We start from the raw sequence: 25,697 nt of genomic DNA, 5'->3' as shown, positions 1-25,697 counted from the left end.
ACGGGTACAGCCACTATCTATCTATCTATCTATCTATCTATCTATCTATCTATCTATCTATCTATCTATCTATCTATCTATCTATCTATCTATCTATCTATCTATCTATCTATCTATCTATCTATCTATCTATCTGTCTATCTATCTATCTATCTATCTATCTATCTATCTATCTATCTATCTATCTATCTATCTATCTATCTATCTATCTATCTGTCTATCTGTCTGTCTGTCTGTCTGTCTGTCTGTCTGTCTGTCTGTCTGTCTGTCTGTCTGTCTGTCTGTCTGTCTGTCTGTCTGTCTGTCTGTCTGTCTGTCTGTCTGTCTATCTATCTATCTATCTATCTATCTATCTATCTATCTATCTATCTATCTATCTATCTATCTATCTATCTATCTATCTATCTATCTATCTATCTATCTATCTATCTATCTATCTATCTATTGTAACCTAATCTGCAAGCTTGGCAACGAATGGGCTGCTCTAATGCGCTTGAGCCAAAGTCGATTGTCGGGAAGACTATTCACAAATTAGTATAGGGTTCGACTACATTTTTATCTGCCAAAGTGGTAAACTTTTTGGAGTTGTCACATGAACTCCGAAAAGGAAGCGAAGAATAAAAGGTATCCAAGACAGCTAACTGCACATGGACGAAAAGACAGAATGATGCGTGCTAATTGATACTCTATTGTGGACAATCTAACGCCAACCGAGCACACAGTTGGACATAAGAATCTTTTCTACCGTCTTGCATGTTTTGTTGACTGTAAGCTTAGATGATATAATAAGAGCTAAACCCCCAGTCTGTCCTTATGTCCATGCGCCTTGGCGTCCCATCTTAGCACTATCTCAACGATACATGTAGTATCGTCACTCTGTGGCCGCAACGGATGACCGGTCACTTACCGTCCGGGAACAGGTCCCTCATCTTCAGGTACGAACTGGTGAGCCTGATGACGGACGCCTTGTCGAGCTGGCTGGTGATGGCCGCCGGCAGCGGCAGGAGCTGGCCCAGCTCACCGAACTCCGCGTTCTCCTTCTCTCGTCGGGAGCGGGCCGCGTTCTTGGACTTTTCCTTCATCCCGCAGCCTGCGCCCATGAACGGTAAATAAGGCGATTGGTGTGGCTTGCGACACCCCTTACAAACATTGTACCCAATTGTCACTGTGGCCAACGTAGGACCTATGTTCAAGTTACCTAACCTGATGTAGCACCAATGTCGCCTCACGTTGGGCATCGGTCAGTGTATGCTATACATTAACGTTCATACGCACTAGTAATTCTAAATTTGTCATGTCCTAGTGTGTAAGAAATACTTCCAACAGAAGTTAACGCAGAAAAGACGCAGTCACATAGGAGCGAAAAAATGAAAAGTTTATTTTCGTTTCTTCCCCCCTGTTGTGGCTACTGAGTGTTGCGGTGAGGGAGAGAGGCGGCGGGAAACAGAGGCGAGGGAACTACGTTGATGGCGTCAACTCTTCCTTAAGCTTGGTCTGCTCTTTCTTTTACGGTGATCCCGTACGAAGATTGAGCGTTTGTTCTTCGTATCCTGCCACCTGATTGTGTCTTTTTATGCTACTCTTTTGGAAACCTTGATGTTTCTAGCGGACAGAGGAGGAGAATCTATAGTCGGATGTTCCTGTCCCCTATCTCTGAAGCGTCCCCTTTAGTGTTCTCGAAAACTTGAGCATCAATCTAGAATAATAAATAGCCCAGTAGGAAGTTCTTGTATACTAGATGACCACACCTTAGTCCTGACTACTGCGCCGATTCAATAAATGGACAATTTAGGCTGCCAATTATTTTCTGTGCCAAGAAAATATGCTGACCAGAATTTTTCCGCTTTGAATATCACCAGAAAATAATATAGAGATCATGAATCGCGCGAGGCATTTTACCCCTCGACAGTTTCACTCATGTTGAAAAAGCTTCGCGTGAATGACAGTAAGCTGCTACACAGGAAGCTTTTGATTGACGAAGGTAACACGTTTCTTGCAAATGTCAGTACTTTGCACGGTGGCTAACTATTACGAATTTTGCAGTTATTTGTTCGAATCATTTCAGCCGCGGGGAATTTTAACCATGGGTAAAGGTCTTAGTAACGGTAACCCGCCGCGGTTGCTTAGTGGCGTTGATGTTGCGCTGCTAAGTACGAGGTCACGGGATCAAATCCTGGCCTCGGCGGCCGCATTTCGATGGGGGCGAAATGCAAAAAACATCCATGTACTTAGATTTAGGCGCATGTTGAAGAACCACAGGTGGTCAAAATAATTCTGCAGTCCTCCACTACGGCTTGCCTCATAATCAGATAGTGGTTATGGAACGTAAACTACATAATCTAAAAGTATCTATTCCTATAAATAGTACAAATAACACCGGCCGTCTAAAATGCAGGACGTCTTCTCTAGACGCAAGTGTGGTGGATTCAACTGAGGATCTGAACTCGGTCAGGAAGAAAAAGAAATGTTGAGTTGTAATTGAATACTCAGGAACATAATGTAGATTACGAGAGACAGCAAAGGCAGTAGTGAAGGGCAAAAAAGTTAGAAACGCTGAGATGAAAGGTGGCAGGATACAAATGAAGATATTATTTTCAAGCCAGATATGTTTGGACTCTTTCTCAAAACAGATACTTCAAGGGCGGCGGTATCTTCTAACATTCTACTTGATTTCTTAAAAAAAAAAAATTCGCGCTTCGTCACTGGGTCGGCCATGACTCGGGCGCTGCCATGTCGCCGTTAAGCTAGTGCATGCCGCGTGATAAGAAATCATGCATGTGTAATAAAGCGGTAGATTAGTAAATATGGATCCAGTTTTTTTTTCTCCCAAATGAGATAATTATTTTTCTATTCGACGGGAATCAACTACTATATAATAGTCAGTTCCAGTAGAGAGAGAGAGAGAAAGAAACTTTTATTTGAAGTAGTGATTTGTCAGTCGACGTGGGAGGGTCCCTTATTCCAGGAACCCTCTGGCTTGGATCGCCCTCCGGGCCTGCGCGACGAGTTCGCGCTGGTCGACCAGGTCCGGCTTGGAGATCGCAGCCTCCCACATTTCAGCGAGGAGGTTTGGGTCTGCGTCTCTTGCTATTAGTTGTGGCGCTGTGATGCTTGCTCGGGCGTTCTTGCATTGCATGAGGAGGTGCGCCAGGGTGTCTGGCACGTTGCAGTGTGGACAGATGTAACTGTATAGCGTCGGGTGGAAATGATGCAGTAAGCTTCCGTGGGTAAAGGTATTGCTCTGGAGTCGCCTGTAGTCGGTGCCTTCGTTTCTTGTTAGTTTTGGATGTGGTGGAGGGTAGACCCTGCGTCCAAGTCGATATTGTTGTAGCAGACATTCTAGACAGGTCCCACCCACCCAAATCAGAGGAGGAAACGGAAACAGTTCCAGTAGAGTAAAAAGAAATTCTTGAAATAAGCTAGAAGTCTGGCCGTTGATTCTTATGCAGCTGCATTCTTTCAGGCAGTCACGCACAGGTTTACGCACACTGCTGTGGAAGGTATAGAGAAAGTTTATTAAATTTTGAATGAATAAATAAATGAAGGAATGAATGAATGAATGAATGAATGAATGAATGAATAATATATTCACAAACAAAAGAACTCCCCTAATTCACGTTTTCACTAGCTATGTGAAAACCTCACCAACTATGCGAATAGCCTCACCAGTTATATAATCTTGGTTGCCTGCAAGAAATCTAAAGAAATATGCTTATGAAGTAACTGTAAACGAAAAACTAATTATACGGACACCAACTTTTCGCTGTCTGTTTATAAAACAGGGAACATATGAAATCTGCGTATTGGTAAAGCCGGCTTTTATGTAGCTTATCTTCACCAGGTGTGAAGGTATAAAAAAATGAAATCTTAGAATGCAGTATTTATGGTGTTCGTGGCCCGTGCGGTGCTCGCCGTTTCGAGAAATGTGTGCTCGTAGTTCAGCAGTTGGCATAGGACAAAAATCTGATTGATAACGAATCAGCGTTTATAGCGACACATAGCAATTTGAGAATCATGCATGCGTAGTGCAACAACGGCTTCGGGGAAGTCAGCTTTCCATCGAGACATTGTGAAATTTCATGCGTATCGCAAAGAAGCATCCACAGAAACGTTAACGGGGCAGCAGGGCTGATTGATAAATTTGTGTTTCGTTTCTAGTTATTGCCGAATTCTGCATTTGCATAGTAAAATACGTAAAATATATTGCTAGGGGAACGCTTATTTTGGATCAATATCACTAAATTTCATGTTCACCTGTCTACTTTATGCGTGCTTCAGGACGAAGGGCTCTCCCATTTACCCTATCTTGCCTATCTTGCATCTGGCGATTACGACTTATGTCTGCAAGTTTCTTAATCTCATCATACACATTGTCAACTGCCATCGTAGAAGGCATTTCACCTATCCTGACACCCATTCGGTTACCCCTAACCGATCACCAGTTATCTGCACTATGCATTACGTGAAGTTACGCGGGATATACTTAGATCGTTCTAAATTCTGTCCGACAGCATACAAGGTAGATTCTCGTCTTGTACAAATGTCGTTCAGCTGGAGAGGACAGATTGCATGTAAAGTATTCACTGCAGAGAAAACATTTAATGGCTCCAGCGCAAGAAAAATGACTAAAACAGATTAGTTGTGGAGAATGTCGTGATATCTCCATTGCAGAAGTTAGAACGACCAAAAAATATGTTCAGTAAACAACATGTGTACTGTGCTTGGCGCCTCTAACAACTGTCGTATGGCGAATGTAATTCCTTAATAGCTCTGTTCGCTCTCTCTTCCGGAGCTGCTACTCTCTTGCTTGAAAAACAGACAACGAACAAAAAACAAACTTTGTTGTTATTGCGTGACGATGCGCTGAAGGTACGATTAACGTATGATGTTTTTATGCTCTTATTGTTCTTCGGTTGTTCCAGCATGACACAAAAGGAGCTGAAGATATCAGCTTTTTTTTAACATTTTAGCTACTGATGCCTTGCAGCTCAGTATTTCTCACCATATCCCGCATGTGTGACCAAAGAATTTTCACGTTATATTTGCTTTTATTTTGGCGGCCTTGAAGTTCATGTCATATCGACACCTTCCACGGAGCAACATTTCAGGTTTACTTTTTTTTTTCCAGAAAGCGGTGTGTGTGAGAACATGGTCTTAAGATACACATACCATTTCACAATGTTATCACGACAGTGAATATATTGGTCTTGTTCTCGAAAGGCCCAGGATATATAGACACCTTTCGTCCGTCCCGCGCAACTTGTGATGGCTCGAATTCTTGTCCACGCCCTTTTGCCATTATGTGGCCTCTCTGGCAACTGAAGAACAACACTTCAGTAGAGGACCACATTGTACTTGCGTGGCAGAGAACATATAGCGCTCATAGCGCAGCAACGTCTTCTTTTATTTTTCATCGTAATTTGGTGCTTCTAAGAAAGCAACGAAGCATAAGGATACATTGTCACAACTCATCATTCTCCACAGAGGTGGCTCTCCGTTTAAAAATTACGATATCCACTTCTTATGGCGGTCGCACATCGGCGCTTTCTATAAGCATCATCACCGGACCACGACGAGCTCCAGCGATGTACGAGGTAAGACAATAAACTAAGCTCAAGGAATTCCGACCATTTCTAGAGAAAGAAAAGATATCCTCGTTTCTTCACAAATGATCCGCATGAAAACGGAACCAGGATGGTGAGAACGAATGGCTGTCAACGTCCATTTAAGTGTCTTGCACAGACACCTCGGCTGAGTTCGCAGCGGCTCAGGGTTCCTCGTGCCCGAGGTATCACGAGTCATTTTGCCTTCAGCTTCTAAGAATTGGAAACGCCATTACGGCACAGGATTTCGCTACAGGCGTGCATGCAACCACGCAAGTCACTCAGCCGTTGCACGTTATCCATGTGTGTATGGTTTAAATGGAGGTAAGGGGAGAACAAACATAAAAAAATAGGAGGAGAGATGCGCTGTCGCTGCTTTCTACGCTGCTCTAGCACGGGGATCATACCGACCTCGGCATGAACTCCACGATTTACGGGACGCTTGCCGGTGCGTAAGTGCAACCTCCTCCTGACTCGCGGCCACGGGGTCAAGGGTCAGCCACGGGCACCGTGCGCGCCGTCGCCTCGACGAGATACACGGAATGGCCTCGTATCGTGGCTCCAATTTATTTATTTCCTCAACCATTCAGCCGAATTATTCTGAGAAAATGTGCTCTATAGCTCAACAGGCGTTAGAGTTTGCGCGCCTGGGTGCGTAGGCTGTTGCTTTTCAGCCACCACTACCCGCTCCCACGGGTCCAAGCTAAAGTCGAAGTTCGACGCAGGCTACGCATCTAACTAAAGGTTGCTTTGCGGTAGAATTACTTTTATTGCAGTCAAATAATTGTGATCTAGCTTTAAAAGAACCTGCGACTTGTTGCGCAGAGACTGCATTCAGCCACATGATTCACTGTGATTTTACTCAGCTAAATCGCGCTGATGTGGTCAAGTGGTAGCCGAGATTCCAGCATACAATTAAGAATCGAAGAATTTCCTTGTGGCAAGCATATATAGCGTTTTCTTATAACGTACCCGCCGTGGTTGCTCAGTGGTTATGGTGTTGGGCTGCTGAGCACGAGGTCGCGGGATCGAATCCCCGCCACGGCGGCCGCATTTCGATGGGGGCGAAATGCGAAAACACCCGTGTACTTAGATTTAGGTGCACGTTAAAGAACCCCAGGTGGTCGAAATTTCCGGAGTCCTCCACTACGGCGTGCCTCATAATCAGAAAGTGGTTTTGGCACGTAAAACCCCATAATTTAATTTTTTTTTCTTATAACATAGCTTGCTTCTGTCCTTATCATGGTTGCTGTGGGGATTGCGTATTGTTGTTCATTTGTCATACATACAAGGTGTCTTTTTAGCTGCACCACATTTATAAAACTTGCCTGCGGCAGATAGCCAAATTCTAATGCTTGAGCTGAATTACTTGATGAGGTGATCATTACGAAAAATCAGAAATGAGTAATTGAGTCATTAACATAGTTACTGCAATTAACTCTTAATTAATTAATTTATAGCAAATACACAAATTTATGAATTCTAGGCGGTGAGTGCGCAAGGCTTATTCACTTAACGAAGTTTCAAGACTACACCATTTTTAGACATTCATCTCCGAAGTATCTCACGAAATGTATTGCCGTTCCAATTACTTTCGTGTTTCGATGCATTACACGGCATTTTCTTTAAAAAGCAAGTGCAACAGCAAAAGCAAAACAGCAAAAGCAGTGCATTTATACCTCAAGTTTGACGCAGTATATCTTGAACCCGGCGGCAACCTCGGAACTTGCTCCAAGTGGATATGATATTCGAGATCTAAATAGCTACAATTCTTAGATATAAATATGTGCCGTAAGCTAATTAATTATGAAGCTATTTAGCGTAATTATGGTAATGATTCAATTTTGGCATTTTGATTTCTTGTAGAAATAACGGTCGCCTCATCGAGTAATTTTGCTCAAGGATTAGAACAACGTCATCTGCGTCAGGCAAATTTTCAAAATTTGGGGGAACTAAAAAGAAATGCCCCATATTTGTCCATGAAAGCACAATAAAAGTAGATTTGTAACCAGTAATGCGCCATAATTTACACCAGCGTGTTCTTTTTTTATGCAAAGATGGTGCGCAAAACCCTCCAAATGTTCCTGAAATAATGGGCAACTCTTATTTTTTTGTGTGTAGAAGAAAGACAAACAACACTAACGGGGCGCGTTTTGGTGCTTTTTACAGTCGGTTGGTCATGGGCTTCTGCGTAGAGCGTTCTGATTGGAGCGACTGCGTATCATTGAGTAGGCATACACTCAAGGCACTAGAGTCTTGATTCCAAACGTAAAAGGCGAGCAACGAGTACACACCGAGAAGTGTCTGAGATACAGTAAACAAGAATTAGAGAAAAAGAGGAAATAGGAAATAGATATTGGCCAGACATCGTTATCTCGTACTGCGCTGATACTGTAACCCTACTACGAGGCCCGCACATGTTATCCAGTTATCCGGATAAAATAGCAATATGTACATTGAGTAGAAGGCGCTTCTTGATTAGTTCGATCAGTGAAAAAAGGTATCGCATGGAGTACATGTCGCGATTCGGCCTGTTAAGTTGGATCACCTGTAGAGGTTCACATTACTTGCACGACAAATAAAAATGTGCAATTGACGAACAAAAAAATCACAAATGAACTTTTCAATTCATCACTTTAGGGCACATGTTGCAATCGCAATATTAAAGACTAGCAGCAGTAAATAATTTTTGCTCAGCAGAAGTTCCAAGACAGGCACAAACTTTGAAATACCCGTGCCCAGAACCTGCTAATTATTGAAGCGGCGTTCCAGTCATGATTGCCTGGAGCTATATTACGAATGGTTTTTCAGAAGCTGTTAACTAGAATACCAATGTATTCCATATAGCTAATTTTAAAAGCTGATATCTCGAAAGTGGTGCGATATTCTTAATATTTCTGCTGCAAACGTGTCATCACCACTGATTCGCATTAATTTCGCGATTTCAACGTGTGCCCTGAAGTGAAGATTGAACGTAAATTTGTTATATGTTTATATTAGCTACCAGGACATTTCGTTTTCTAGCGCGGATACCTTTGCCTGTCTCTAGGTAGATGGCACAGAATCAGCGCTATTATTGTTGATACAGAAATTGTTTTGAAGCAAATAAAAGTTCAGGTGTTGCGTTACATTGCTGTACGCGTTCATGGTGGACAAGTAAAAATATTACTTTAGCAATGCCACAAGCATTCTGCTATTGCCCATCAAAGGAAGAAGCCTTTCCAAAGTTCTTTGAATCTCTTTGAGTGATGAATTGTTAAATTTCTGGACCTGCATGCTTCTGTGAAAATTCTTTTTCATTCTAAGCATCTCGTCTTTTACAGCGAAGCTGTATACCTCTACCGTCCAAGGAAATTTTCGTTTCGTTGGCGTGATAAGGAAAAAAAAATTCCCCGTACATGTGCCAATCCCAGAGATAGTACAGTACCGAGCCGACCCACGGTGGAGGTGAAACAGGTGTTAAGCACTCCCCATACGTGTGCTTATCCCGAAGATACTGCAATACTGGCCCGACCCGATGTGGAACTTAAGTAGGTGTTGAGCACTCCCGTTAAGTGGGCTAATCCCGAAGATAGTGCAATGCCGGGCCTACCCGCGGCGGAGGTGAAGCAGGCCTTAACCACTCCCCATACGTGGGCCAATCCAGAAGATAGTGAAATGCCGGGCCGACCCCCGGTGGAGGTGAAGCAGGCGTTAAGCACTCCCCATACGTGGGCCGATTCCGAAGATAGTGAAATGCCGGCCCGACCCGAGGCAGAGGTGAAGCAGGTGTTAACCACTTCCCATACGTGGGCCGATCCAGAAGATAGTGAAATGCCGGGCCGTCGCGGTGGAGGTGAAGCAGGCGTTAAGGACTCCCCATATGTGGGCTGATCCCGAAGACAGTGCAACACCGGCCCGACCCGATGCGGAAGTGAAGAAGGCGTTAACCGCTTCCCATACGTGGGCCGTATGTCAAAACTGGAACTTTTACATACGAGCTGAATGTAAAAATACTGAAAGATATCTATACCGCCTCCACAGCCACCGTAGTCCTCCATAATGAAAGCAAAAAAATCCCAATAAAGAAAGGCGTCAGGCAGGGAGATGCGATCTCTCCAATGCTATTCACAGCGTGCTTACAGGAGGTATTCAGAGACCTGGATTGGGAAGAATTGGGAGTAAGAGTTAATGGAGAATACCTTAGTAACTTGCGATTCGCTGATGATATTGCCTTGCTTAGTAACTCAGGAGACCAATTGCAATGCATGCTCACTGGCCTGGAGAGGCATAGCAGAAGGGTGGGTCTAAAAATTAATCTGCAGAAAACTATACTAATGTTTAACGGTCTCGGAAAAGAACAGCAGTTTACGATAGGTAACGAGGCACTGGAAGTGGTAAGGGAATACATCTACTTAGGACAGGTAGTGACTGCGGATCCGGATCATGATAGTGAAATAACAGAAGAATAAGAATGGGCTGGGGAGCGTTTGGCAGGCATTCTCAGATAACGAACAGCAGGTTGCCATTATCCCTAAAGAGAAAAGTGTTTAACAGCTGTGTCTTACCAGTACTCACGTACGGGGCAGAAACCTGGAGGCTTACGAAAAGGGTTCTACTTAAATTGAGGACGACGTAACCAGCTATGGAAAGAAGCATGATAGGTGTAACGCTAAGGGATAAGAAAAGAGCAGATTGGGTGAGGGAACAAACGCGAGTTAATGACATCTTAGTTGAAATAAAAAAAAGATGGGCATGGGCAGGACATGTAATGAGGAAGGAAGATAACCGATGGTCATTAAGGGTTAAGAACTGGATTCCAAGGGGAGGGAAGCGTAGCAGGGGGCGGCAGAAAGTTAGGTGGGCAGATGAGATTAAGAAGTTTACAGGGACAACATGGCCACAATTAGTACATGACCGGGATAATTGAAAAAGTATGGGAGAGGCCTTTGCCCTGCAGTGGGCGTAACCAGGCTGATGATGATGATGATGATGATGATGATGATGATGATACGTGGGCCGATCACGAACATAGTGCAACGCCGGGCCGATCCCCTGCGGATGTGAAGCAGGCGTTAAGCACTCCCCATACGTAGGCCGATCCCGAAGATAGTGCAATGCTGGGCCGACCCGCGGTGGAGGTGCAGTTCGCCATTAAGTGGCCCACGTAGACAGCTTCGCTGGTCATCCTTCTTCACAGAGTTGAAGGGCACTGACAGTTTTTCCAATTTCCTCTTCAATTAGTCACCACTCACGCGGAGCCGAATTCATAAACGTTTTCGTTCGTAAATGCTCTTTGCCACTGGCTGACCGCCTTCTTTGATACTAGCGTGTCCAGCATCAAGATTGGCTGGAAATTGCTCTTATGAGAAATGCTAGAGCAGGAGATATTTGTCAGTACGGGACCAGATGATTACGTTATTTTAGGTGTCGGATCTAAGAATCTCGGCATTTATTCGCAAAAACGTTCTTAGGCTAACACTGTGAGATTCCAGCCAATCCTGATGTAGGAGATATTCTTATGTAAGACGGCCGGCCAATGACAAATAGCTGCGGTCACGGAAATGCTTATTGATTTCTTTCCCTGGGCTCCGATTCGTAAAAATACGTTTAAACTCTTCGTAAGACAAAATTTTAGTCAATCGTGATGCTGGACATTATTAACGAAGGGGGCAGGACAATGAAAAATATTTCTTACCAAAGAAACATTTTGCCAGTTTGGCTCCGGATCTTCGGCCTGCGGCCGCATGTTCTTTTTCTTTATATGAGTTGAAGTTTTTTCGGACAAGTTGGCTCTTATGTAATCATTGCTCTTTCATTTTACCTTAACTTCTCACCTGTGGTGTTCCTTTCTGTCGTATTTATAGTGTTCTACGCTTTCTCTTGGGAAAAAACAGGCCGAGCCTGAGCCGAAAACATTATATCATGAGATGTCACGTGGTAGTGACGTATAAAGAACACAGTAGCAATACTGTGAAAGAAACTAACTTTTCTTGGGCGAAACTGTGCCCACAAAAACAGGCTACACTTAAAGAACGGCGACAACGGCGTACACAGTCGGCGATCGTCCAAATCTGATCAGTGGGTCAAGCGCGTCGGCTTTTATACAGTAGTCGTCGAATGTTCCAGACTAATCGCTGGGACCCGCGCGTCTTCCACAAAGTTCTACACCATTCGCGTCACGCGATGAAATCAGATAACACAAGGTTCGGCTACAACAGACAGCGGATAGAAGCATCGATAACATTTCGGAAACTTCAGATACATGCAGGCGCGTCCCGCGCTGTGCGATAACATTTATTAGGCGGCGAAACGTGGTTGCCCGGTAAAGACAAGTACACGTGTCAATATCGGCTGTATCAGAGTGCCTTCCTACCCACATCACTCTTTACGGAGTGAATTAAGCTGCTATAATCACTATTTTCGGACGCTTGCCGAATGCATGTCACATAGTGAGGATTTTATGACCACTAATTTTAATTTTCAGTGTCGGTCGTTGTAGAGAATAACACTGGTAATCTTGATAGCGTTATATTCTCACATTGTTGTACAGTGTAGCCAGTGGTATACATAAATTGGCATAAAAATGTGCAATATAACTGTTTTGCTGATGTCGGATTTAGTTATTAATCAGACGATGAGGTTTATTGATGATACTAAAACACTGTTGCATTGTTTACAGTGTTCACTCTTCACTTATTCATGAGGCGATGCCGGTAGAACTTTAGTCACACAGCCTACAGTAGTATTTCGTAGATTGTCTTCAGATTTAAAGGTGCTCATATATTAAGCTATGGCATTCAGACCTCCTAATTGCCGGGCTTTCCTTTTGGGGCTCTATTGGATAGGTTGAAAAAGCTGCATGCGCATTTCGCTCTGCTTTTTTAGCAGAGCGGTTCTTGAAATGTTGTTTGTGAATATTTAGAAAACACGTGCAACACACCTAAATATGCTACGAATGTCCATGCTTATCACAAATAGTCCGTTTCATAATGTTCTTGTACACGAGAAATGACGGTACGTTTCTTAAAGGCAGCAAACTCTAGTTAAAAAAATGTGGGAACGCAGACTGTTGGTCTATAGAAAAGGACAATCTGACCAATTCGCGCGCTAACACGCACAGACGCACGCGCTAAATGTAAATAAAGAAAAAAAAAAGTCGAGACATTGCTTACTCACAACTGAACCTGTTTCATTATCGTCACATAGAAGATTTAGGTAGCAAAACCCATGCATGTGTGGCAATGCATACGTAAACATAGCTATCACATTCACGGGTATGCTTAATTCTATAATACGAGAAAGAGCGGCAAATTGTAAGTCATCAGCCTAGTCCACTTCGAGCTACCCTTCCTGACTTAGAATTACCGCTCACCATCGAAGAGCTCACGGCAGCAATCGGCGACGTAAACAGGCGATCATCACCTGGCCATGACGGTGTGGGTTATGAACGCTCGCAAATTTATGCCACACATCTCGCCTACGCCTTCTGGAGTACTACAACGCCTCATGGATAACTGGGGAGGTTCCTACGGAATGGAAGCTTGCGAAAGTTATTCCTATATTGAAGCCAGGGAAGCAGCCAGCAAATTACGCCTCCTTTAGACCTATATCTCTCCTTAGCTGCGTACGGAAGCTGATCGAAAAAATGATCTACAAACGACTAATATGGTTCCTGAAAACTGCAAAAGTTTACCCGGAGGAAACGAATGGCTTCCGGCAAAATAGGTCCGCAATTGATAATGTCATTGCTTTGGTCTCATCAACCAAAGAGGAATTGGTCTCTGGAAACATACCTACTGCATTATTTTTGGACATTAAGGCAGCATATGATTCGGTCTATCATAAGCAATACTTGGCGCTTTGGATACCCTTGGTCGTGGAGGACGGCTATACGCATGGATTTAGGACTATGTTCAAGGACGACAACTTTTCATGTGTACCCCGGATGGCCCCACGGCGCTTTATGCCGTCGAAAAGGGAGTGCCACATGGAGCGGTGTTAAGCCCGGTATTATTTAATTTAGTCCTCATCCATCTGAGAAGAAACATGCCCCGCGGCGTCAAAATCACACTGTATGCGGACGACATCTGCATTTGGAGCGCGGCGCGTTCCCGCAGTACCGTCCAACGTCTCCAGAGAGCGCTAGCAAATATATCGGCCTACCTAAATCCAAGTGACCTGAAATTGTCCCCCGACAAAAGCATTGCCATGGCTGGAGGTGTATGGAAAAATGCCCACTAGTGTTGGGTGGTGGTATCCTTCCATACGTTAAGACGCAAAGGTTTCTTGGAGTGACGATCGATAGGAACCTCACATGGTCGCCTCAAGTGAAAATACTGAGTGAGAAGATTTCCTCGGCGTCGCACGTATTCCGATTTTTAGCCGGATCACAGTGTGGCAGCAACTGTCGATCAATGGTGCTCCTCCATAAGGCGTACGTCGACGGAACACTACGATGTTACCGCCCGATCCTGTATAAAATGTTTCCCACAAGCAAGAGAAAACTTGAGGCAGCACCAAACAACGGCCTTCGCGTATGTCTTGTGCTTCCGAAGGGGTCGTCCCGCTCAGGAACTGTAGCAGAAGCTGGATGCCTGCCTCTTGAAGTGCTATCTTCGCAGGAGACACTTCGGATTCACCTCCGCCACGTCATTCATATGAAGACTCACTTTTTAAAGGATATTTCTAGAAACCGTGCTACATCTAGTTTTGGGCAGGCCGTCGGAAGCATATCTATTTCGATTCCTGCTCAGGCGTCACAAATTATGCCACGAAAAATTTCACCATGGGCACTGTCCCCACTGGAAATCGTGCCATATATACCTGGAATCAGTGCGAAAAAGAAAATGCCTCAAGCAGCGACTTATCAGATAGCTTTGGAATATATGAACAAGGAATACGCAGCCGCAACGCACATTTTCACAGATGGCTCTACAACTCCACATCGCTCATTGTGCGGACTTTTTGTTCCCTCTACAGGGCAACAATTCTCGTTTAGTCTTGAGCGAGCGACATCATCTACTTCAGGGGAGCTATATGGCATTAAGGACGCCCTTGTGTATGTACTTCGACAGCAGCCGCCAAAGACACGGGTGATTCTCACGGATTCAAAAGCAGCCCTACAAGGTATGTGGAACAGGCACAAGCGTTGCAATAATCAACCTGCAGCATTTGACATTGCTTATCTTCACCACAGGGCTAAGATTGCTGGGCATTGCATAAAGTTTCAGTGGATACCTGGCCATGCCGGCATTTCGGGAAATGAAAGAGCGGACGAAGCTGCCAGAAATGGACTCCAATACCGCAAGTTCAAAAGAACATTTTTTGCAAAAGCCGACGCTTCAAACATGGCAAAAAATGTGCCTATCAAGAAAAATACCGCATATGGAATCTGCCGCTTCACCAAGAAAACTTCCTCTGTTACATTGACCCAGAAATGAGACCGAAAATTCTACGACCACTTCCTCGACACTTAGAGACATTGTACCGTCGTCTGCGACTGAACATGGCATACATAAACAATTATCTGTACCGCATAGGGCTTACCACTAACCCATACTGTGATAATTGTCACAATGTCACAACTTAGAGACAATGGAGCACATATTATAGAATGCCCCGCGTACCGCGACGAGAGACAATTCTTTTAGCAACAAATGGACATGAGTTGCCACGAACCATTAACGTTACCGAGCATATTATGTCCAATGCCCGGCCCTTCAGAACAGCGACGGGTTTTGGATTTATTGTTCCAATACCTGTCAGAAATTGGACTAATAGGAAAGCTTTAAAGATTGCACGCTTCATGTACAAAAGCATAAATTTACCCGCCATGTCACCTGTAAATATTAGTATCAGGTCCACTCGGACATTTAATGTTTATTTTTATCCTTTTTTTCTCCCACTCTCCTATGGAATCATTTAATCCCATTCCCCATACCTATACAGAGTAGCATGCCCGCGGTTATATTCGCGCTAGCAAAATCTCTGTTTTTCTAATAAAGAGCCCTGTCTCTCTCTCTCTACGAGATAGAGGGCTGATAGTTTTATTAGTGTAGCCACAGTAACAATACATAATCAAAAGTTTAGATACTTCGATAGTTGAGAGCTGCTTATACTTGTTCCCGTTCATGTTATGTGTAACGGGCTTTTTTTTTGTACAAACGCACAATATTATTGCCGATGTATCTGGAAAGCTCACGGAAGCTTTGATTTACGAGCGCGATATCCTCTTTATAACTATATAGGGTAAGTGTGTAACATAAGACAATTTTGCAGACGTGGCATTGACTTTTGTTCTCCTTGTCCTCTACCCCTCCCCCCCCCCCCTCTTATTGTGTGTGCTTGCGCGCTTGTGTGCGTGCCGGTATGTGTACGTCAGCGGTGTCAATTTCTTAACCGTAAGAATGAGTCGTGAAAATCCTGATAATTTAAGTTTTATTGTGAACATTGTTCGAATTGGATAGGCTTCAATGAGATCGGTTTTAGTCTTTGGAGAATAAGTATAATTTCTAACATTCGCTGATATTTATCGCAGTTGCTTTGATGAAGAAATTGTTCAATAATCAGGTCTGACACAGAAATTTGATATGCAATCGCATTTTAGTACTAAAGTTCTCATCGCGAGGCTTGGCGTTCACAGTTTCGCAGGTTTGTAGTCCTCGAAGAATTTCTTTCTTTATAAGAAGACATTCATTTTAAAATAAATATACGCTTACCAACGCTTTGTACAAGCGCGTTTCCGCTTCTTGCGAAGTTTATCGAATAGTGGTAAAATTGATCAAAATCTTGTGCCGAGACCTCTGCAGCCATAATAAAATGCATCTTAGTTGTCGTGATAACTGCGCTCTCTACCAGGCGAATAAGGCGACCTCATAGCTAAACATGCCCGGACTGCCAGAAATACCAATTGCAAATGAGGAACTGTGAAAGCGCAATGCTTGGCCCAAGATATATCATTCTGTCAGAAAGTACACTGCCCATAAACGCCGACCCCCGTCGTGCTTCCCTTCACCACGGGGTCGACGCTTCCTTGCTGGCTGGGTCTTTCTTCCCAAGTTGGCAAAGCGGGGTGTCTGGGTGCATTCGGCACAGGTTTATCGCGGCCGGGTCACAAGATCGCCGACCGTATCATGACGCATGGCTCCACATGTGGCCTTAGAAGCCTTTTCTCCTCGTGTGCTGAGGCCTGTAGTCAACTGAACAGCAAGAAAACGGTTCAGTGCACGCGAAGGAAACGCGAAATTCTCTACCTGCAACGCTTACGGTCTGCGAATACGCACACAGGCAACGCGGTCCCGAAGTGCGCGACTCCGCGCCGTCCCTACGCTCCCTTCAAAGCCTGCCACGTTCCTTAAGACAGAGCGCAAATATTTGCGGCCTTTGGTGCCCGCGCCGTCCCGACCACCAGTTCCCGTGGCAGCGTCGGTGGCGCGCGAAAAAGGCGGCGAGCAGCCGGGCGACTCGAAACGACCGCCATTGTCGGCGCCCCCTTGCTCGTTTTGCGAGTCCCGCGAGGGGCACCTGCCGGGTCCAGCTGACTCCGGGGCCGAAAACACGTGCAAACATGCCGACGCAGACATACACACAAACGTGGCTATCGTCGGCACCGAGGTCGGTCAGCGAAGTGAGTGCGATGACCCGCGTCCTGTTTGCTAGTACATTGGACAAGCGCAGCTGGTGCTTGGGGCGAGGTGTCCAGCGAATTGTAAAATTAAGAAATGCCCGGGGCGCCCTAACTTTCTCCCAGGCGTCATCCCAAGCTCGAGTGACCGCAGTCTGACACTGTCTTCACTGGCAACGCACGCCACTGTAAGCTGAGGTGGAAGCGATAAACTTCTGTGTAAACTTTTAATTATTGCTAGCGTGAGTAGGGATGACCACCGATAACTTTAAAGTGAAGCCTTATTTTCAAACTCTCCAGGACATTGCTGAGTGTGGCTGCTGCTGTTGGTGCTGCTGTCTCGCCCAATAACTGCCACAAAGAAAATAATAAAACAATCACTTGTCCGACGGTGGGATCCATCCTCAGTCTCCGTATACAGCGTACAGCTCGACACTCAGACCATTAGCATATAGCTATGATCATACTTATCTCGTGCAAATGGCAAGTAGCTCACTCAGAAGATTGGCGGGTGCATGACGTCACATAGCATATATGCGCGCTTACCAGTTTGCATTAGGTCACATACTCAGGAATCAAGCGAGCAGACAATGTCCAACCTGAACGTTATCTTTCTTGTTGCACTTCCTTTTCCATAGACTTCTACTCACCATTATCTATCTCCTTAGCAAGCATCAAACACCCCCTTCGACCCCGTGACATCCCTGCATCGACGTTTCTCTGCGCGATTTTCGGATGAGCTGCTGTCGGCATTTCGGAATTTTTTGTGAACGCTGCCATCAACAAGCATAACCATTGCATAACTAAACGCTGTCATCTGTGCCTTGCTTAAACATAAAGATGGCAAGAGATCACACGTTTAATAGGATGACAACAAAGGTAGCTGTACGAGTCGTATTTAGTTTTATCACATTTAATTAACTGCTTCACGAAGGCTTCGCCTGACATAGGTTTGCACATTCTTGTTGTATCTACATAAATCTATCTATGATTCTGCCAGGATTCACAAGATCTGAAATCGGTAATTAAACTGAGCGCATTTGGGACTTTCATTTTGGAACTGTTGGGCCTATAGCGAGTCTAACAACTTTGAAATTATCACATCTTCAAATGAGCGCCGTCTGCGAAGACGAACGACACTGCCGCGTCGGCGTCAGCATGCTGTTCATGCACTTTCATTTTTTACAAGGGCAGTTGATGGAGACATGCACTTCGGTGACCCGGATGGACGTGCAGAATTCACTGGCAGTAATCTTGACGAAACTCAATGGTGGTGGTCAAACGGAGTAACCAGTGATAACGCAACAAAAATGATCGTGCATAGCAGCGCACTTTCCGTATCTTCCCGCAGGAAAGTTAAACGCGCAGCCCGATAACAAGAACTAGATAGTGTACTATATGCAGTACTTGGAAGGCAGTATATTTCTTTTGACGAGTGCTGATTCGAAATCTCTGCTGCAATGACTGAGATCCTAAAGAGTGACTTCTCGCCCTCTCCCAGGAAATATTACGCAAAAATGGAAATAACTGAAAGGTGTTATCACTGCAGCCGAAGCCATTTTCAGCGCTCACCGAGTGAAAGCGCCAAATACAGAACGAAGGGAAACTCTCTGTCCACCAGATAAATGAAATAAATATCCTGTTTATTAAGGACACGGTGTGAATCGGTCATACAATGTAGGCTCGACCCTGGGTATATTATAAGGCTAAACCACAATGTTTAGCTCATTGAAGCAAGCAAGTGCGTTAGATGAGGAATGATAAGGAAGGTGGGGAAAAATTCACAAAAATTTTCTTTTGTAATCAATCTTTGCTATGAGCGATCCGCATTTGCTTATTCTATGCCCAGCATAAAAGTTGGCTGGAATTTTGTCTTATGAACAATGCTCGCGCAAGAGCTTTCTTCTGAATACGGTCCTTGAAGTGCCAGTGGAAATGAGGTTCCATAAGGAAGGCTCTTTATCATCTAATAAATACTGCGTGGGATGAACGAAAGCAGCCTTTGATAATGAACAATTGGTGGCTAAGAAATAGGAACAAAAAGGTGCCAGAGCCGAGAACTACACCCTCTCCCCTTTAGAAGAACCCCACCTATATATACTGTGGCGAGGAAAGCATACGTCGCCTTGAAGAAGACAAGTCCAGTTGTCGCAACGTTGGCTCCTGCTTTCACCTTGTTCTCGTTTTGCTCATCGTCTTGAATTGCCATCTCCCGCATTCACCGTGTTTTCCCTGTACTACAGGAAAGTTATTTAATAATAGGCTTTCCTATTTCTGAGCATGTATCGAAAATGCAAAGCAATCCGCGTGCGCTGGACTTTTGGCAAGTCCGATTTACTAGCAGCCGACGCACATTTTCAGGCACGGGCGTTTCTTAACCATAGGTAAGATTTCCCAATAGTAATGGTAGACCGCATGGTGCTGCAGAAGACTAGATCGCATAAGTGTGTCATGCTTTTTTTCTATGCCCTTAAATTTAGGCGCCCCACTGTTGGAACATAGAACAACTTCCGAGTCCTCGCCCTGTTCATAGGAAACAATCCTAGCAGAAAGAAGTCGCCTATTTATGTTATTGTAATAAGATCACAAGAAGGTATGTTTTGCATGTATTATTCTATTAGAATGGGGAAAATATATTATTTGTCTTTAAAATTATTCAATTTGCTGAAACAGATCACATGGAATTAGATGCCTACAGAAGACATGGCATTGACGAAAATAATTTGCTATTACGATTTCTTAGTTCAGCTTCATCACGGCCACTACATTTGCATTAGGTTCTTATGCTTTTTATGCTAAAGCATGAGGTAATTTTTACTTTTGTTAATCTTATTTTTGCTGATCTATCTATTTCATGCGTCTTGTAAAACGTTTGTGAGAACATATTCTTTCTGATGCAAGTGGCGTGGCGTTCACATCGATATTGATTTTCCCGATCCAAGCCATGGCTTACGTTGGCAGATCTTTCATTTCGCAAAGCCCTAACGTCAGTTAATGTAGGGAAAAATGAAGTATTTCCTAGTAGAAGACGAAACTTCTTGACGCTCCATCTGGGTAAACATGTGACGTGGCTACATCTATTGAGGGGCGTGACATCAGCTACTGAATAAGTGATAAGTTTTCTGTTCTTTTATTTAATGGCAGGTCCTTATCTCATTTCTAGAAGCTGTGATTCAGTGAACGCACTCGTATACATGTTATGCGTTGATATAACGAAGCGTGACCAACTGATCATATGCCATGCGCTCATTATTAAAGTTAAACACGTAATTATTGTCCTAAACACGTAATTATTGTCATGGCTACTCAAGACCACCACGACGCTCCTGCTTCTCAAGGAGTGGTGAAGACAGCGATGATGTTTTGCGCCACTGAACACTCGAGCTCACACGAATATTTCTGGCAGAATTATTGGCTATCATTCCAGCTCTACAAAAACTTCCGCATCTGTTTCTTCAGCCGTATTCCTAACCGACTCTTTGTCTGTTCGTTCTAATCTATCAGTGCCGAATCCATCTACCAATCTCCAGCATTTTATTCATCTATCTCCCAACATTTACGCTCGGTCCATTTGGTATGGGCACCAGGGCACATGGGACTAACTTTCGCTTGTTAGTAGACGTACTTTTGGTGGCATCCCTTAAACGCCCAGTACTGAGTATGCTACGACCTTCGGCATACATCCCTGCTGCAAGATTAAAAAAATAAAGATGCTGTCCACGAGAAATATACCTAATTATATGTATTGAATGACACCGACTTTGGAGCATTTTAGATTTCCTTGGCGCAGTTTAGGTGGTATTTGACGTGAAAACCTCAAGTTTAGTTTACGAGAATGGCGTTGCCGAGTACCAATGCTTAATTTTTATTCCCACAGGGCTTGTTTTACTCCTTCTCCTCAATGTTATTGTTGCAATGAACCGGAAATTATGAAACATTTCTTTATAGAATTTTGTAGGCACGATGGTGCAAAGAAAACGTCTTGTGGAAGGTTTCCTGCACCAACATGGATTCGGCATCACGCTTCGTGCTACAGTATGCATTATGAAGTCGGAAGTAGGATACTGCAATACTAACGTACGTGATACCATATTTAATTTTGTAAGTGAAACGAACAGACTTATCAAATGATTTTATCAGTATTGTTTCGTCACCAGGGCAACCAATAATATTAAATTTAGATTGTATATAATTTAGCCTTAAAATATATATTATTGATCATTATTCATCTAATACCTCATTCATAATTTACGAAGTTTCATTGAAGTTTTCTTCAATTTTTACCTATTGCTCCCGATTCATGGCTGCTCCTCTGTAGTGGGCTGAGCCATACCTATAGGCACCAAATCAAACTAAACCAACATCCCTGAAGCCTGTGCTTCTGTGCTGGTGGAGGAAGACGTTTATTAAGAAAGGAAAAGAGGTGTGGACTCACACACGAGCCCTACATACTAAGTGGCGTCCCTAGTCAGGGACTCCATTGGTCGAAGCCGCCAGCCTAGCCCTGTTGACTAAGGCCTTTTGGGCCTGATGGCCTGAGAAACGAAGCAGGGCCGCCTCCCAGTCCTATCGGGTAGGGTTGGGGTGGGGGGTGAGAGCTAAATATTGCTGGCAGGCCCACACCATGTGATGAGTGTCAGCCATCTCTCCACAGTGTTGGCAGCTGCCAGTGATCGCAGGATCAAAATGTTTCATTACTGCCGGGCACAGCATTGTGTTAGCGCATAAGCAAAGTAGGACGAGTTTGTTCGCTTTCCCCATTCCTTTAGCTGGGGCTTGGTACCGGCGATGGCTATCCTTATAATAGGCAGCGATGTCTTTGAAAGTTAAGAGAACACTGGCTCCTTGTTCCAGGACCTCAGCGGCCAAAGGGGACACCCGGTAAGTGAGTGCTCGGACTACCGCGTCAGCAGTTTCATTTCCTTGAAGGCACTGATGGCCAGGAGTACAAACTATACAGTGGGGGCTGGAATTTACAACCATACGGCAGTTTCGCAGTCTTCGTTCGGTCAGCGGGCGACCCAACCAGCCTCGTAATAACGGCACGCCCCACGCGAATCCGTGATGATATATTTAGAGTCCTAAGCAGCTAGGGCAATTGCTACCTCCTCTGTTTGTGTTGTACCTGGTGCACGAAAAGTGACACCATCTACCTGTGTTCCCTGATGTATGACTGCTGCCGTGTACCATCCTTCGTAATTTGGCCCAGCGACATCTACGTAGTGAAAACCGTATTTGTTGCCATAGTGACGCTCCAAAGCTTCCGCGCCAGCTTGGCGGCGTCCACTCTGGTCTTCTCTATCCATCTTGGTTGGAAGAGGTCGAACTAGGATGGCGCGTCTCCATATTTCTGGCACTCTGACTCCTTCTCCTATATGGAAATCGTGTTGGATGTGTATTCGAGCCAGGAGGGCTCGATCGTGTTTGCGCTAACCTTGTGTATTAATTTGTTACATGGACTTCTTTGAGCTTCTGGAAAGTGTTGACCATTCCAAGATCGAGAAGTCGTCCGTTGGAAGTGGATACCTGGAGCTCAAGAGCCCTTTTCATTATTTTGCGGAGGATAACCTCTACTCTGTGTGGTGCAGCTTCCTGACTGGCTGCCAGCTACTGCTGTGCAAATGCTCCGCGTAGCATCTTTTTTTTGGTGTAAGTGCGCGGTACGACTCAATACAACGAGGTCCTGGATATCCGCAGCGTAGTCCACGTTCATCGCGTCACGATGCCTGAAGACGGTGCGCAGGCAACGCCAAGGCCATCTACATCAACGGTCATCATCTTGCATCCCCGCAACCCGGGCACATTCCGCGGGACGGACAGCCTGACGTCAAACATTGACTCAAATTATCCGAGCGCGCCAGCGAACGCAACGGTTGGGACGAGACGATGATGCTTGCCGTCATTTTTTATCGAACGGGTAACGCACGCGTTTGTTTCCATACGCATGAAAGACTGTGAAATGAATGTAAGCTGAAACTCAACACAACTTGTTTGGCCGGTCAGTTGGACGACAGTATAGAGACTCATCTGTAGCAACTGTTCTGTGGTTGACGCCATCGTCACTGAATGTGAGCGATTCGAGCAGGCTAAAAATAGGCGGATCACTCATCGCTTCGACCGGCTCCTCAACACTGCTGCGACTTCCTTGTCAGACGTTTCACTGATGCTACATCCGCGCTCGGCTTCTGGCAACCTGTCAATGGCTGTTCGCTGAGAAATCGACGCGGTGACTACCGCTGCTCATTAGGCCCTGGTGCACGACCCCCTGGCAACTACATCTGTTATTCAAGTCATTGTGCTTCAACAGGTTGCAAATGTGGGCGTCGTGCCTCCACACGCCACCGGTCACGCCCCTCAGCCTATATGCGCTGCGCTTATGTACGCCTATGTAGACTCTGTGCGATTTCAATAAATTTGTATTTATCTCGCATGCATTTCCCTTCCTCAGCTTGTTGGTTCTTTGAGCGTGGTAATGCAGGACTGTAGGTAAAGTTTGGGCCATCTGCGTCAGGGGCATGTTTCTTGTGACCAATGACTAACCAAACATACAAACAAAAATAAAATGAATGAACAAAACCTAGTCACACATAAAAGGTAACGGAAAACAGTAAAATCATATATTTGTGCATCACATGCAGATGTTAGAGAGGTTCTCTGCATGGGCTCGCCGTAAGTTCACATCCCTAGAGCCGCTTTCCTATACTTACGTGCTTGTGTATTAGCAAGAAGAAACCAGTGATATATTCAGCCAAGAATTTCTATCTCAAAACGATCTATCTTTAAAACGCGCTCCCACCCTGTTATTCTGCAGTGATTCTCCGTGTGCAGTTCAAAGATGAAGTCGCAGATATTGCGTATTCGTCCCAGCAACAACACGGGCTGGAGAGAGTTCAGACATTTTCCTGCGTTGCGCTTCTTTCCAGATCGCATTCTCGATTCCTGGAAAACGGTCCTGATTTTTTCCTTCGTCCAACGACGGGCTCAAAAGAATGCCGTAACGAAGAGCGGGGCCTCGTTTTCGTTTCGTATGCGCTAACGATACAGTACAGGGTTTGTGAGAAGGAACGTAGGAAAGAGAGGAAGCGAGCTGCCTCGTCCCGAGGCGAAGTGAGAAGCACCCGCGAAACGCTATCCGAGAGCACAGGTTCTACCAACACTGAGGGAAGCCAAGATAAATGGCCAAACCGGGCGAACAAGAAAAAAAGAAAGAAAAAGAATGAAGCCTGAGGAGCCGTGAAGCGTGGGGCACGCTGATGCGTTCCGTTCAAGCAGTCTGGTGCAGTACTTCTCCAGCTTGAGTCGTGGCTGACTGGAAGGAAGGAATGCGCGTCCAACTGCAGGAGCGCTTCTTCAAAATTGCGCAACGGGGACACATTTTGCAAGTTGGTCATGTGCGTGAATTTCTATGGTGGCAATGCACCTACTTTTAAAGGCCGCCCTGTAATAATAGCGTTCTTTAGCCAAGCTGTTGAGAATGTATTATCAGCAGTCCACTATGGGCTGCCTCCAGAGCGTACAGTGTGTAAGCAGCTATAGCGAGAGCATATCGCAAAAGTGTCCCAGCTTTTCCCATGCTGCACGGAATTATGATATCTACGGTGTTATGGCCCGTTGTTCTAAGACCGGCTGGGCGTCTCTTGGTTTCCGAATAAAGCACTGTGCGCTCGCTTTGAGGCAGCATAAGGCCAGCGATGTTTGTATGCAAGGCGAAAGGAAAGAATGATTAAATTAAAAGATAATGTGAGATTTCTGGATACGTTTGTAAGGCAATAAGTGCCTCCAGCTTCTTTAACACTCTTTAAGTCTCTCCGCCACATCTTCAAACGGAGAGCCCGATTTAGTGGGCCGTCTTTTGTTTTAGATGCAGGCTGCCCCATACATCACACCGCGCGGCCCACTCTCACCGAGAAGTGTAAGCACCAACAGGGCTCCGGCAATAAATTAGTCCTTACAGACAAAAGCCCTGAGTTCATGGCGAACCCCGCCTTGTGCTTGCACCTAGGCCTATCCTGCGAGGGCAGTCTATACGTATACAGCTGATCGCGTTGTGTGTTTATCTGTAGAGCGTGTGGCTTCGCGACGGAAATCCACTACAAGGCCTTCAGCATGCTGGGGCTGAACCGAGCGGTGAGGCAAATACGTATCGTCGTTGCGCGCCACAGGACTTCAAGAGAGAGAGAGAGAGAAACATTGATTTCGTCTCGCTTTCCGGGGCTCCAAGGAGCGTGGCCCTGTAGCAACAAAAAAAAAAAAAGCTCTGCATGGAACGTAACCAAGATAGTGACAATCACCTCTCGATGAAATTAACGCGTGTCTGAATAAGGTAGGATAGAATGGGATATCCTTCTATGATGGCGCGTACCCACTGCGGGGGATTGGCCAAGATTTGGATGGTATTAGGAAGACACTGTTAATAGAAAAATTGGTAATAGCGTCAGGTAGAAATGGCCAAGTTTGGTGGAGTTTTCGTTTTCTTCTGTCTCTTGAAA

The 25,697-nt window shown here is 44.9% G+C and overlaps 1 protein-coding gene across 2 annotated transcripts in view; it reads right to left on the bottom strand.

Moving 5' to 3' along the window:
- Positions 1 to 25,697, bottom strand: part of sim (bHLH transcription factor single-minded) — a 139,893-nt gene that overhangs the window by 92,318 nt on the left and 21,878 nt on the right. For both annotated transcript variants that reach the window (XM_072288849.1, XM_050172142.3), the window contains exon 2: positions 908 to 1,090. In XM_072288849.1, the coding sequence (XP_072144950.1) occupies positions 908 to 1,082 (175 nt within the window). In that variant the 5' untranslated portion in view covers positions 1,083 to 1,090. The remainder of the gene's footprint in view (positions 1 to 907; positions 1,091 to 25,697) is intronic.

The sequence above is a fragment of the Dermacentor andersoni genome, chromosome 6 (assembly GCF_023375885.2).
Source record: "Dermacentor andersoni chromosome 6, qqDerAnde1_hic_scaffold, whole genome shotgun sequence".
In the NCBI taxonomy this organism is placed as follows: domain Eukaryota; kingdom Metazoa; phylum Arthropoda; class Arachnida; order Ixodida; family Ixodidae; genus Dermacentor; species Dermacentor andersoni.
Note: the sequence above shows the minus strand (reverse complement) of the source record. Positions and strands in the feature narration are given on the sequence as shown.